Genomic DNA, 12,614 nt, shown 5'->3' with positions numbered 1-12,614 from the left:
CTTCAGTGATTTGGCCCAACATTCACCGGCCTTAGTCACCACAGTTCGAGAGAGGGTTCGATGGTTTATTGAGGGTCTCCATCCCAGCATCCGGAGTAGTATGGCTAGGGAATTGGAGATGGATATTTCTTATCAGCAGGGTGTGGGTATTGCCAGGAGATTCGAGGGCATGCTTTCCCGGGATAGAGAGGAGAGGGAGGCCAAGAGGTCTTGAGAGGCTGGTTATTATTCGGGAACTCGTGTCCCAGTAACTTCCCATGGTAGGGGTTATGTGAGACGCCCCGTTCATTTAACTCTTTCAGCCTCCAGCGGTGTTCCAGCTCCTTCTAAACCCCAGGAGCTTTATTATGCACCGCCAGTATCTAGTGTGCCTCCTGCACGGGGTGTTTCTAGCTGCCAGTCTAGCAGACTTGGCTTGAGCCAGTCACAGCAGCCACGCCCTCCCAGACTTTGTTTTGAGTGTGGCGACACTCGCCATATGGTGAGGGATTGCCCCAAGATTAGGAGGGGTGCACCTCCACAGACTTTTCAGCCACAGCGTGCTCTACCGGGTCCTCAGGCTATGATTACAGCACCAGCTGCCACCCCACCTGCTCAACCAGCTTGAGGTGAAGGTCGGGGAGGTAGAGGTCGCCCTAGAGGGGGAGGCCAGGCCAGATATTATGCACTTCCTACTCGTACAGAGGCAGTTGTTTCTGATTCTGTCATTACAGGTATTGTTCCGGTCTGTCTTTGAGATGCGTCGGTATTATTTGACCCAAGCTCTATATATTCTTATGTGTCCTCTTATTTTGCTCCGTATTTGGGCTTATCTCGGGATTCTTTGAGTTTTCCTATTTATGTATCTACTCCTGTGGGAGATTCTCTTGTTGTGGACCGCATGTATCGGTCGTGTTTGATTACTCTTAATAGTTTTGAGACCAGAGCCGATTTATTATTGCTCAGCATGGTGGACTTTGATATTATTTTGGGCATGGACTGGTTGTCACCCCATTATGCTATTCTTGATTGTCACGCTAAAACCGTGACGCTGGCTATGTCAGGTTTACCGCTATTAGAGTGGAGAGGTACCTTAGAGTATACTCCCAACAGAGTTATTTCTTTTCTTAAAGCTCAACGAATGGTTGAGAAGGGGTGTGATGCGTATCTAGCTTATGTGAGAGATGTCAGTATTGATACCCCTACAGTTAAGTCAGTTCCAGTAGTGAGAGACTTTCCAGATGTGTTTCCAGCTGATCTTCCGAGCATACCGCCCGACAGAGATATTGATTTTGGCATTGATTTGTTGCCGGTCACTCAGCCCATCTCTATTTCTTCATATCATATGGCTCTTCCTGAATTGAAGGAGTTGAAAGAGCAGTTATAGGAATTGCTTGATAAAGGCTTCATTCGGCCCAGTGTGTCACCTTGGGGTTCTCCTGTCTTATTTGTGAAGAAGAAGGATGATTCTATGTGGATGTGTATTGATCACCGCCAGTTGAACAAAGTCACAGTGAAGAACAGGTATCCATTGCCTCGTATTGATGACTTATTTGATCAGTTACAGGGTGTCAGAGTGTTTTCCAAGATTGACTTACGTTCAGGTTATCATCGGTTGAAGATTCAGGAGCCGGATATCCCGAAGACTACTTTCAGGACCAAATATGGTCACTATGAGTTTCTTGTGATGTCTTTTGGGCTGACCAATGCCCAACAGCTTTTATGCACTTGATGCATAGTGTGTTTCGGCCCTATCTTGACTCATTCGTCATTGTGTTTATTGATGACATTCTGATATACTCTCGGAGTCGGGAGGATCATGAGCAACACCTGAGGACTGCACTTCAGACCTTTAGAGAAAAGAAGGTATATGCAAAATTTTCAAAGTGTGAGTTTTGGCTAGACTCAATGGCATTCTTGGGTCATATAGTATTGAGTGAAGGGATCTAAGTGGATCCAAAGAAGATTAAAGCAGTGCAGAATTGGCCCAGACCGTCCTCAGCTACAGAGATCCGGAGTTTTCTTGGTTTGGCGGGGTATTACCGTCGCCTTGTAGAGAGATTCTCATCTATTGCAGCACCTATGACCAGGCTGACCCAGAAGGATGCTTCTTTCAGGTAGACAGAGGAATGTGAGGAGAGATTTCAGAAGCTCAAGACAACTTTGCCTACAACCCCAGTATTGGTATTACCTACAGGTTCGGGGTCTTATACTGTATATTGTAATGCATCGTGGATTGGTCTCGGCGTGGTGTTAATGCAGGATGGTAGAGCGATTGCCTACGCGTCCAGACATATGAAGGTGCACAAAAAGAACTATCATGTCCACGACCTTGAGCTAGCAGCTATTGTTCATGCCTTGAAGATATGGCGACATTATTTGTACGGTGTTCCTTGTGAGATGTACACCGATCATCGGAGTTTGCAGCATCTGTTTAAGCAGAAGGATCTTAACTTACATCAGCGGAGGTGGTTGGAGTTGCTTAAGGATTATGATATCACTATTTTGTACCACCCTGGGAAGGTCAATGTGGTGGCCGATGCTTTGAGTCGCCGGGCATAGAAATTGGGGAGTTTAGCATATCTACCAGCAGCAGAGAGGCCATTGGCGTTGGATGTTCAGGCCTTAGCCAGCCAGTTTGTGAGATTGGATATTTCTAAGCCAAATTGAGTATTGGCTTGTATGGTCTCTCGGTCTTCTCTTTATGATCGTATCAGGGAGCGTAGCTAAATCCCGAGGTCCCCAACTCAAAATATGGATAAATGGCTCAAAGGTCCGAAATTGGACATTAAATCCATTGCCTAGGCTTCCTTCTTCACGACGGCGATGAATAAATTCTTCATCAGCGATTCCCAAACTCTTTCAAGATAGCCTCTAGTATAATGGCCATAACGTTTTTTACAAAACTCCAAATGAAAAATAGTTTAACTTTCTAAAAACTAGACATCAAGGGCTACAACTTCTAATTTTAGATCATCTCCAAATTCCTTATAGATTGCAAGATATAAGTTTCATAAGTCAGCCATGTGCAACAGGAATTTCTCCTATGCGATCGCGAAAAGGCCTTCGCGATCACGATTCACAAGGCCCCAAACTGCAGTTTGCTCTTCGCTAGCGCAACCAAATGTTCGCGATCGCGATGCACACCCCTGTAGCCAAAAATCAGCAACTGAAAATGGCCTAAAATGGCCTAAAACTCACCCCAAGCCCTGGGGCTCCACGCCAAACATCCACATAAGTCTAGAAACATCATGAAAACTTGCTCGCGTGATCAAATCACCAAAATAACACCCAAAATCATGAATCGGACATCAACACGCATGAAATTTGAAGGGAGAACTCAAGAACTTCTAGAATTACAATCAAGCGTCTGAATGCTATCAAACCAACTGCGAACGACCCCGAATTTTGCAGGCAAGTTCCAAATGATAACGCAGACCTACTCATTATTTCAAATCTCACTTAACAATATCAGAATTACAAATCGCACCTCAAATCGACTTAATGAAGTTAATGAACTTTCAAAATTCAAAACCGACGGCGAACAAGCCTAAACACTTCGGATTGATCTAAAATTTGGCACACAAGTCATAAATGACATAATGGATCTACTATAACTCCCGGAATAGAAATTTGACCCTGATATCAATAAAGTCAAACCTCGATCAAACCTATGAACATTTCCAAACCTTCAAATTTTTAATCTTCGCCAATTAGTGCCGAAACCTTCTAGAATTATTCAAATACAAATCCGGGCATACACACGAGTCCAAAATCACCATCCGAACCTAACGGAATCATAAAAACTCTGATCCGAGGTCGAATACTAAAAAGTCAAACTTGGTCAACTCTTCCAACGTAAAGCTTTAACTATGAAATTCATTCTTCCAAACTAATTCCGAAAATACCTGAAAACCAATACCGACGATTCACATACGTCATAATACATCATATGAAGCTACCCAAGACTTCAAATAGTTGAACAGAATGCAAATGCTCAAAATGACCGGTCAGGTCGTTACAGTTACAAATGCCTTCTTATTCCAAATTTCTAAAAGAAATTTTGTCAAGTAAAAGGAAATTGAAAGAAGTTTCTGTGGTAATGCTTACTGAAAAATGTAGTGCTATACTTCAAAATAAGCTACCACAAAAACTTGGTGATCTAGGTTGTTTTACGATTCCATGCACATTGGGAGGAGTATATTTTGAAAAGCACTTTGTGATTCTGGAGCTTCAATTAACTTGCACAAAAATAAGACTGCAGCCGGTGAATATATTCCTCGAAAATGCAATTAGTGGAATTATGAGATTATAGGAGCTACTATTCGTGACAATTGGGTAGTTGATTTGGAGAATCGAACATGCAGCTGTAGAAAATGGAGCATCATGGGAATTCCTTGCAAGCATGCTATTACAGCAATTTGGGCTAAGATGGATGACATTCTTGACTATGTGGATGACTACTACAAGGTAGAAACGTACGGAAGAATTTATCAGCATGCAATTCTTCTGATAAATGGGCCACAAATGTGGGCTAAATCAACTAAAATTCCTCCTTGGCCTCCAAGGATGGTAAGAAAAAATAAGAGAGGAAGAAAACAAAAAGTGAGAAGAAAGGAAGTTGATGAGGTTGGAGCAAGTCGAACAAGGATGAAAAGGAAGCAACAGTCTCTAGACTGTAGTATATGCAACAAGTCTGGCCACAACAAAAGAACTCGCAAATATAATGTTGTGCAACCAGAGACTACTTCAATCCGTGAAAAACTGCATGTACTATCTATGAAACTATATTAAAATTAGTTGTTTATTAAATAAACTTAAACTAACATAGAATATATGTATTCATGGTTCAAATTAGACGGTGGCAAGTTGAAATGCGACCAGAAGAAGTTGGACAAGAAGTAGCAGTTGAAATAGATTCTGGTTGGATATACTCTCAACAGACACAACAAAATTAAATGGATTACTGGTAAATTTATTTTTTCTAGTGCTAATATGTGTTAAATGTTAATGGTAGCTTATCCTCATTTCAAATGCTTATATGTGCATTTTTCAGGTATTGCTATCAGCTTCTTTGGTGCTGCTACTATGCTGCTTTCCGATATTTGGTGATGTAGTACTGCTAATGAGTTGTAGTTTCATGTGGTGCTATTCTGTTGCATTTTCAAGTGCTCCTTTTTCAAATGACGTTGTTATTGTTCTGCTTTTCTTTTTTGGTCTTGGGGTGGTGCTACTATGGTGCGCTTTTTCAAATTTCTGCTATAGATATAAAGTTTTCTTTGTTGTGATTGCCAAAGACATTTCAATGTTCAGGATATTATCACAGATAAGGCGACTTCTTTTGAGTTAATTAAAATGAACTGTGAGTTAATTAAAATGTTGTCAAGCAATTATATAAAATAGTAGTAACTGTTTGTTCCCAAGAATTAAAGAACTATATATTGTAAATGCCCCTACATAGTTTGTTTTGAAGGAAATATCATGTGCATATTCGGATGTCTGTTAGAAAACTCACGGTAGTTAGGTTTGAGACTTAAAATATATCACTTTTTAAAAAACTATGGACTATTAATACTCCACCCAAAAAAAATAGGATTACTTTGAACCAAAGTCCAAAAGGTATCGTACTATTTGGAGCTTTTCCTCAATTTTGAATGTAGCATGCCAAAATTGACTTTCCAAGTTGGCACAAACAATAAGTATTTATGACCCTGTGGCATGTGGGAACTGTTGTGTTCTTTTCCAAGCCACACGTAAACAAAAAATTGGAGTATACAAAAAATAAAATAAAAATAAAAAAGCAAAAGGAACTGTGTTCTTTTTTGGTTTTTCTCCGTTTGGTTATCCAACTCCAAGGGAATATAATAAAATATCAACACCCAAAAAAGAATACAATTCTTCTTCGTCATTCCTCTTCTCATCTTTCGAATTCTCTTTGTTCTCGCCGGTCGCCGGAGATTCTATCGGAATTTTTTTCAAGACGTTTATGGATTGCAGAAGCAGATCCCTTTCAGCATCGCCGTCCGCCGCCATCAATCAATCTTTGCTTCTTCCTATTCTGCAGTTTTCATCTCAGCTCTCTAACCCTTCATTCACTCCTTTTACTCCTTGGATACGATACCTCCCGTTCAGTTTCTCCTGATTTCTCTATCTCTAAAGGTATATTGACTATCTTATCCTTGATTCCTGCTTAATGTTTAAACTATTAGCTAAAGGTTGGATTTTTACTTCTTTTTTTGAAATGAGCGAAAAGAGTGCAAGGATTTTTACTGTTTCTGAATGGTGCAAAGGTTAATTGTATTGTAGTTTTCCTAAATTTGAGCTAGAGGTTGAATTTTTACTGCTTTATAGAACTGCAGAATGTTATTGACTATTTTACCAATGATTTCCTGTTTACTCTTTCAAATTTAGAATAATAGTATATTGAAACAGGAATGTAAGTTAATTGTAGTTCTCCCAAGTTTGAGCTAAAGGTTGGACTTTTACTGCTTTATCCAAAGAAAGAAAAGAGTTGGATTTTACTGCTTTATCAGAAGAAGAAAAAAAACACGAGTAAAGGTTGGATTTTTACTGCTTCTCAATGATGCAAAGGTTTTGAAGTTGTTAAAATTGTAAATTTAACTGAAGGTAATTATTATAGGACATTAACAAGAATACATGCTAATTGCCGTTTTCCTAAATTTTAGCTAAAGGTTGAATTTTTGCTGCTTCTGAATGCTGCAAAGGTTCTGAAAATGTATAAAGTTAATGTTTTACTAAGGTGATTATTGTAGGAGATAAGCTGTGTAAACATCATTGGTTTTAACTTTTATGTATGTAAGTGCAATGGTAAATATTATACTGCTTTAAATCAAATTTTCGTCTTTCAAGTATGGTTGTACTTTGTAGAACTTATTTGAGAACCAACATAAAAAGAGTCTTAATTGGATTGAAGCACTAAAATTAATTTGCATAAAAGTAAGCTGATCAAAAGGTTGTAAGAGAAAGGCCTCGTGGTTAAGGCATGGGAGTAACAACCTACAGATGTCAAGTATGAATCCTAGTTAAAACACTTGGTGAGCCCACCTGTTCTAACCTTGGTAGACAAGATTACACAAGCAATGTATGCTTGTTGGTTGGACAGGATGTCTGGTGAATTAATCGAGGTGGTCATAAGCTAGCCATGACACCATAGATATTAAAAAGGAAAAAAATGTAGACAGATCTAAAGTGTAGAGCTTATGATAGTTGGTAGTCTAGAATAAATTTGGACCCGTCAAAGTTAAACAGTGTTTTTTAACCGGCCTTATATGCATGTGTTACATTTTTAGTTCTATAATTCTAGCTTTTGTATGTAATTTAAGTTCAAAATTTTGTTGCAGTTTAAACTCTTTCAGTGAAGCTGTCATTTTTTCCAAAACCTGGAGCCTAAATTTAAGCTTGAATTAAGGAGACATTATCCGAGTTACAGCCAAGAAGAGGAAGTGGTGTGGCACTTAAAATGATTTAAGTGCTTTCTATGCACAACTAAAGATGGCTGCTTCTACAAGTGTGACAAGTCCTCTACATAGGAAGATGTCTGGGAGGAGAGCTAAGACTTCTGGTTGGGCTGCATTTGACCATAACGAGAGACGGAAGCAACAAGGTCTTGAGCCAGAGCCTGAAACAGAACCCTTCCCGCTCTTATCCGTTCCTACCACTTCCTTAAGTGGTCCATCTCAAAGCATCACAAAGAATAGTGGAGACATGGTAGATAAACCTTTTTCATCCCTGCTGCGACCATCTGTAAGTTTTCCATCCTTAATGGCTACTGAAGGGTCTAATGCCAATCAAATACAAGTTGGCGATTCTCGTCTCAACCAGAGTGATGGTTTTATCAAAGGAAGAGGTTTTCTTGAGGTGTGTCAAAAGCTTAAGGGGCTCCACCCCTGGGCTGACGACACCTTGATTGCAGATGTCATGGCTGGTGTAAATGATTTCAATACGGCCTTAACATTGTTGGAAGCAATGATATCTCCTGATCATACATACGTTGCACATGACAACAGAAAAACCAAGGGATTTGATATTGACAATTTTTTAACTCCAAAAGAAGCAAATACTCCCTGCGTGGAAAAGTTTAAAGAAGGAGAGACAGATACTAAAGGTGTGAAGTCTAATAATGAGGCTTCTCTCGCGAATAACAGTAACTTTGCTGCTAATAAAGGTGTGTCATTGACCGACAGCGTGAATTTGGATGACTTGAGTCATGTGTTCGTTAAGTGTCTTCAGAGCAACAGTCAAGAACTAATAAACAACTTTGTTTCTAATGAGAACAAACTTCATTTTGATGGAGCAGCGGGGAGTTTGGGGCTTATACCAGTTGAGCCTGCGTGGGAAGAGGATGATATTTATTCAATCCATCGGAAGGACGCGATGAAAATGACGAGGTAAATTTTACTTGCACTTTGTATATAGGCATTTTACCTTTAGAATGATAATATGATTAAACGACCATTTCCTTGCTTCCCTATTTTAATTTCATTTAAGATTGCAAGGATGGTTTATAATGAAGATAAGGATAAAGTATACCAGCAGAGGGTCAAGCGTTGGCTGGGTTTTGTTCATGCCAGTAACTTGATTGAAAAAATGAAACCGTTAAGATTTTAGCCAAATGTGTTAAAACTGTGACTCTTATTTTACAAAAAAAACTTTGAATTTTTTTACCGAAAGTCTGAACCATGCACCAATTTGAAGAATCCAAAAAGAAATAAGGCAACATTCGTGAGAGGAAAAAGAATTTAACACCCTTTTCATCTATCCTCTCCTTTCTTTTACCTATCACCAGTATTAACACCTTTTTCGAAGTAAATATAGAAGCAAGTGGAAAGATGGGATGCAGACAATTTACAGCTAGAACACAATGATAGGGCACAATAATATCCCACTATTTAAATATCAAAGATTTCGATCATCGATTGATACAGATACTTAGCGGGGAATATATGTAAAATTCTACAGGTGCCACAGTAGTCCTACTTATCAGGGCAGCTAAGACTGGTATCTTGAGTTTGTGTTTCATGAAATCTTTTATATTATATACGTGTGAAGCTGTGGTAGTTGGTGAATATTTCTGTTGTTAGTGATATTTCTCTACATGAGGTGATACTCTCTCTAAGATCCTGTGAGCCGCAGATGTCTTCTCAAAGCTCGGCCTGGTTTGGTTGTCAAATAAATAATTATTCATATGTGGCCTATTTGGAGATGGCAAACTTTAGTATGAAATATTGGGAGAATTTTAGTGGCCAAACAACTTCAAGAACAAATATCATCTTTGAACAAACTAAGTTATGCAACATAATATGATGAAACAAACCATCTTCGTTCTTTGTTATATTTTCATTGCAACTGTAATTTTTAGAAGTTACATGCTTTTGAACGTGTAAAGCTCTTATCCTGGTTATTATTAAATCAATTCTGAGATCCTCTCTTCTTCTATAAACAGGTCAGCGGCTCGACACTCTAAGGCTGCCAGTGACGCCTATCTCAGAGGTGACCACTTATCTGCCCAACATTTTTCTCTAAAAGCCCAAGAAGAGTGGGTTGTCGCTAACAGGCTAAATGCCCAGGCAGCAAAGGAAATTCTGAGCATCCGCAACCGTAAGAATGATGAGTGGACATTCGACTTGCATGGTCTTCATGCAACAGAGGCAGTTGAAGCTTTACAAGAACATTTGCAAAAGATTGAATCTCAGGTGAATCGTGCTGGTCATATGAATCAAGTGAACTTGAAGCCCAGCTTTGGAGCTGCTGTATCTGTTGAAACTTCAGATTGTATTGATGTGGATAATGAGAGCAAAGGGTCCCTGATGAATAAGCAGCGACCAGCTTTCTTGGAGGTTATAACAGGTACTTTTCTCTTGATAAGTGTTGCTCAAGGATATGATACATCTTATAAGTAGAGATGTATTCACCAGCAACATGTTCTTCAATGTGGTTGTAGTTATAAGTTGCGTGTTTGAACCTGTTTTTACTTCTATCTGGATGACTGTCACTTCACCACTCACTCTATTTCTTTAGCTCTGGGCATTCTGTTGCTATCTGGAAGTATTGTGAGAATGGTGTGTTTTCAAAAAATGTTGTGCATTAGTTGCTTTAACTAGGAAAATTGAGTAGCCTGCTGTGACTTGCTAAGCTTGATACATGATGAATCACTATCAAGAGCTCAATTTCATACATGTTATCAGGTCATAGCATCACGACATAAATGAGTCTGTAATCCTTCCTTTTAATAAAGCATACTTGTTATGTTGATCATTCTTACCAGCGTGGCAAAACTTCTCATGGATCGTCATTTGTTTTTGAATTTTATTTAATTGGAGCATCTTTTTTTACTAGTTTAACTGATTTACAAGCATAAGGTCGTCTGACTAGTCTGAAGTGTTGCTGTATACAATTTCACAGGTAAAGGAACTCATAGCCGGGGACATGCTGCCCTTCCATTGGCCATAAGAAGCTTTCTCATCGAGAACGGGTATTATTCTCTTCCTTTTAGGCATACAGGTCTAGTTTGTGCGGTTCTAATTTTCTAAGTCAACATTTAGCAAATGTTCACTTTACCCAGTCAAACTAAATGAAACATGAATATTATGTTCTGCAGATATCGTTATGAGGAGACAAGGCCGGGGGTGATCAGAGTTAGGCCAAAGTTCCGACCACAATAAATTAAGTTTATGCCCCCCCCCCCCCCCAACCACCACCAAAAAAAAAAAAAAAAAAAAAACAAGCAAGCACTTCTCTATATTATTAACTTTGTTGAGAGATCTTGAGTCTCGGAACTGGTCCGAGACTCAAATCCTCCTTTGGTGGTTTGCGTAACTATATACTCCCTCTTTTCCGTTATATAGGTAACTATTTCCTTTTAGTTGGTTCTAAAAAGAATGACACCTATTGTATTTGGTATATTTTGACTTTGAACTCTTCATTTATCCTTAACAGCATGCTCTTGTAGTCGTAGAACTGTTATGGTATGTTTAAAACCACAAGTTCTATAGGGTGGTTTTGGCATGTGTAAAAGTCTCTTTTCTTTCTTAATTCTATGTTCAATCATATGTCAGCCGTATAAAATGAAACAGATGGAATAGTATTGAGTATAATACTATTATGCATCTTGCTTTAGTAGTTTGTAATTCGATACCACTGAATATTATGCTTTTCATTGGTTATACTAGAATATATTGGAGGCATCTTTGGCACCATAGTCCTAATACTAAGGTTTTATAAACTTGATAAATTTTTAATCACTGGTGGGATTGTGATACTGCTAGTAATTTGGCCAAGGTCGTCACTGCAACTGCTAAAGCTCTATCCTCTTCTAAATCTTATCATAGTTTTCTCTTTCTCTTGCCAACAAGAGGTTTTTTTATACGGTATGACTCCACAAAATCTTCTCTGTTCCATTAATCTCTTTTGTTTTTAGAGCAGCAACTAAGCGAATTTTGTTCTAAGACATCAAACAAGTGAGTTTTTGCAAACAAATCTCATGATGCGAGTGGCTTCTCTATCTCTTTATTACCTGTTGTGTATGAACTCTAAAATAGAACTGGGGGAGTTGTTCAAGTCAGTGAACAGGAAACTTAATGCAATTTGGGTATGCTTAGAAACTTGTAGTACTTGAACACCTAAGCTCAAACTGAAATTGATTTAGGTAAACGCTGGAAAGCATGCCTTATGTCTTATCACCAAATCCGAAAGAAGACTATTGTCCTATGATATGAAAATTCAATAATCACCAACTTTTCCAATGAATCAAACCAACTCTTATTTTTAAAGAACACGAGTTCAATTTGAGTACAACAACAACAAACCCAATATAATCCCACAAGTGGGGTCTAGGGAGCGTAGTGTGTACATAGACCTTACCCCTACCTTGAGGGGTCGTTTGGTATGCGGACTAAATTATCCGGGGATTATAGACTAATTTATCCCAAATAATATCAAGTTTGATGGGATAAGGTGGGATTATCCAGTATTAAGTTTGGGATTAAATTTATACCACGTTCCAGGATAAATTTGTACCATCAACCAACATTGTATAAATTTAATCCCTTACCTACCTTATCCCGCGTACCAAACGACCCCTGAAGATAAGAGGTTCCCGATAGACCACTAGCTCAATGAAAGGTGAAAAGAAAGCAGTAGCAACAAACAGTAACAATAACAAGATAATAAGAAAATGAAGCAAAAGAAACATGTAATAGAAATCTAACAATAATAGAATACAAGACTAACACTAATACTACTGGTATGGGAAAGAAATACTCTCCACTACCTACTAGCCTTCTACCTTCATTCTCGACCTCCACACCTTCTTATCAGGGGTTCAACTTGAGTGCCAACCTCTTTTTTCCAGGTATCCGAGATCCATTGACCCCAACAATCCGCTTCGCGCCGAGTTGTCCCCTAAAGCACTCGTTATCAAAGGGTTCTCCATTCCCACGATTCGAACATGATAAATCAGTAAGAAGATTCTCATCCCATCACACCCCCCCTTTGGTTTGAGTGCCAGCTCTTGCTTACAAAGAAGCAGCATGATTGAAGAGGCAGACCATGACAAGCATGGGGATATGACATTCATCTGGGGTTTAGTGAGTAGCCCAGATCATGACCTAATTCTA

General features: G+C 38.9%; 1 protein-coding gene across 1 annotated transcript; it reads left to right on the top strand.

Annotated features, from left to right (window-relative positions):
* Positions 1 to 5,713: 5,713 nt before the first annotated feature.
* LOC107759997 (uncharacterized) lies at positions 5,714 to 11,104 on the top strand. The gene is made up of 5 exons (XM_075227861.1): positions 5,714 to 6,138; positions 7,341 to 8,387; positions 9,443 to 9,846; positions 10,402 to 10,471; positions 10,598 to 11,104. The coding sequence occupies exons 2-5, from the start codon at positions 7,492 to 7,494 to the stop codon at positions 10,659 to 10,661; spliced, it is 1,434 nt and encodes a 477-aa protein (XP_075083962.1). The 5' UTR covers positions 5,714 to 6,138; positions 7,341 to 7,491; the 3' UTR covers positions 10,662 to 11,104.
* The last annotated feature ends 1,510 nt before the right edge of the window (positions 11,105 to 12,614 follow it).

This window comes from Nicotiana tabacum, chromosome 13 (assembly GCF_000715075.1).
Source record: "Nicotiana tabacum cultivar K326 chromosome 13, ASM71507v2, whole genome shotgun sequence".
Taxonomy (NCBI): domain Eukaryota; kingdom Viridiplantae; phylum Streptophyta; class Magnoliopsida; order Solanales; family Solanaceae; genus Nicotiana; species Nicotiana tabacum.
Note: the sequence above shows the minus strand (reverse complement) of the source record. Positions and strands in the feature narration are given on the sequence as shown.

What these genes read in the sequence shown, in the direction of transcription:
- LOC107759997 (XM_075227861.1), top strand. Translation starts at nt 7,492, where the DNA reads ATGGCTGCTTCTACAAGTGTGACAAGTCCTCTACATAGGAAGATGTCT. An exon ending in GACGCGATGAAAATGACGAG is followed by an intron (nt 8,388 to 9,442) that starts GTAAATTTTACT and finishes TTCTATAAACAG; the next exon opens with GTCAGCGGCTCGACACTCTA. An exon ending in TTTCTTGGAGGTTATAACAG is followed by an intron (nt 9,847 to 10,401) that starts GTACTTTTCTCT and finishes ACAATTTCACAG; the next exon opens with GTAAAGGAACTCATAGCCGG.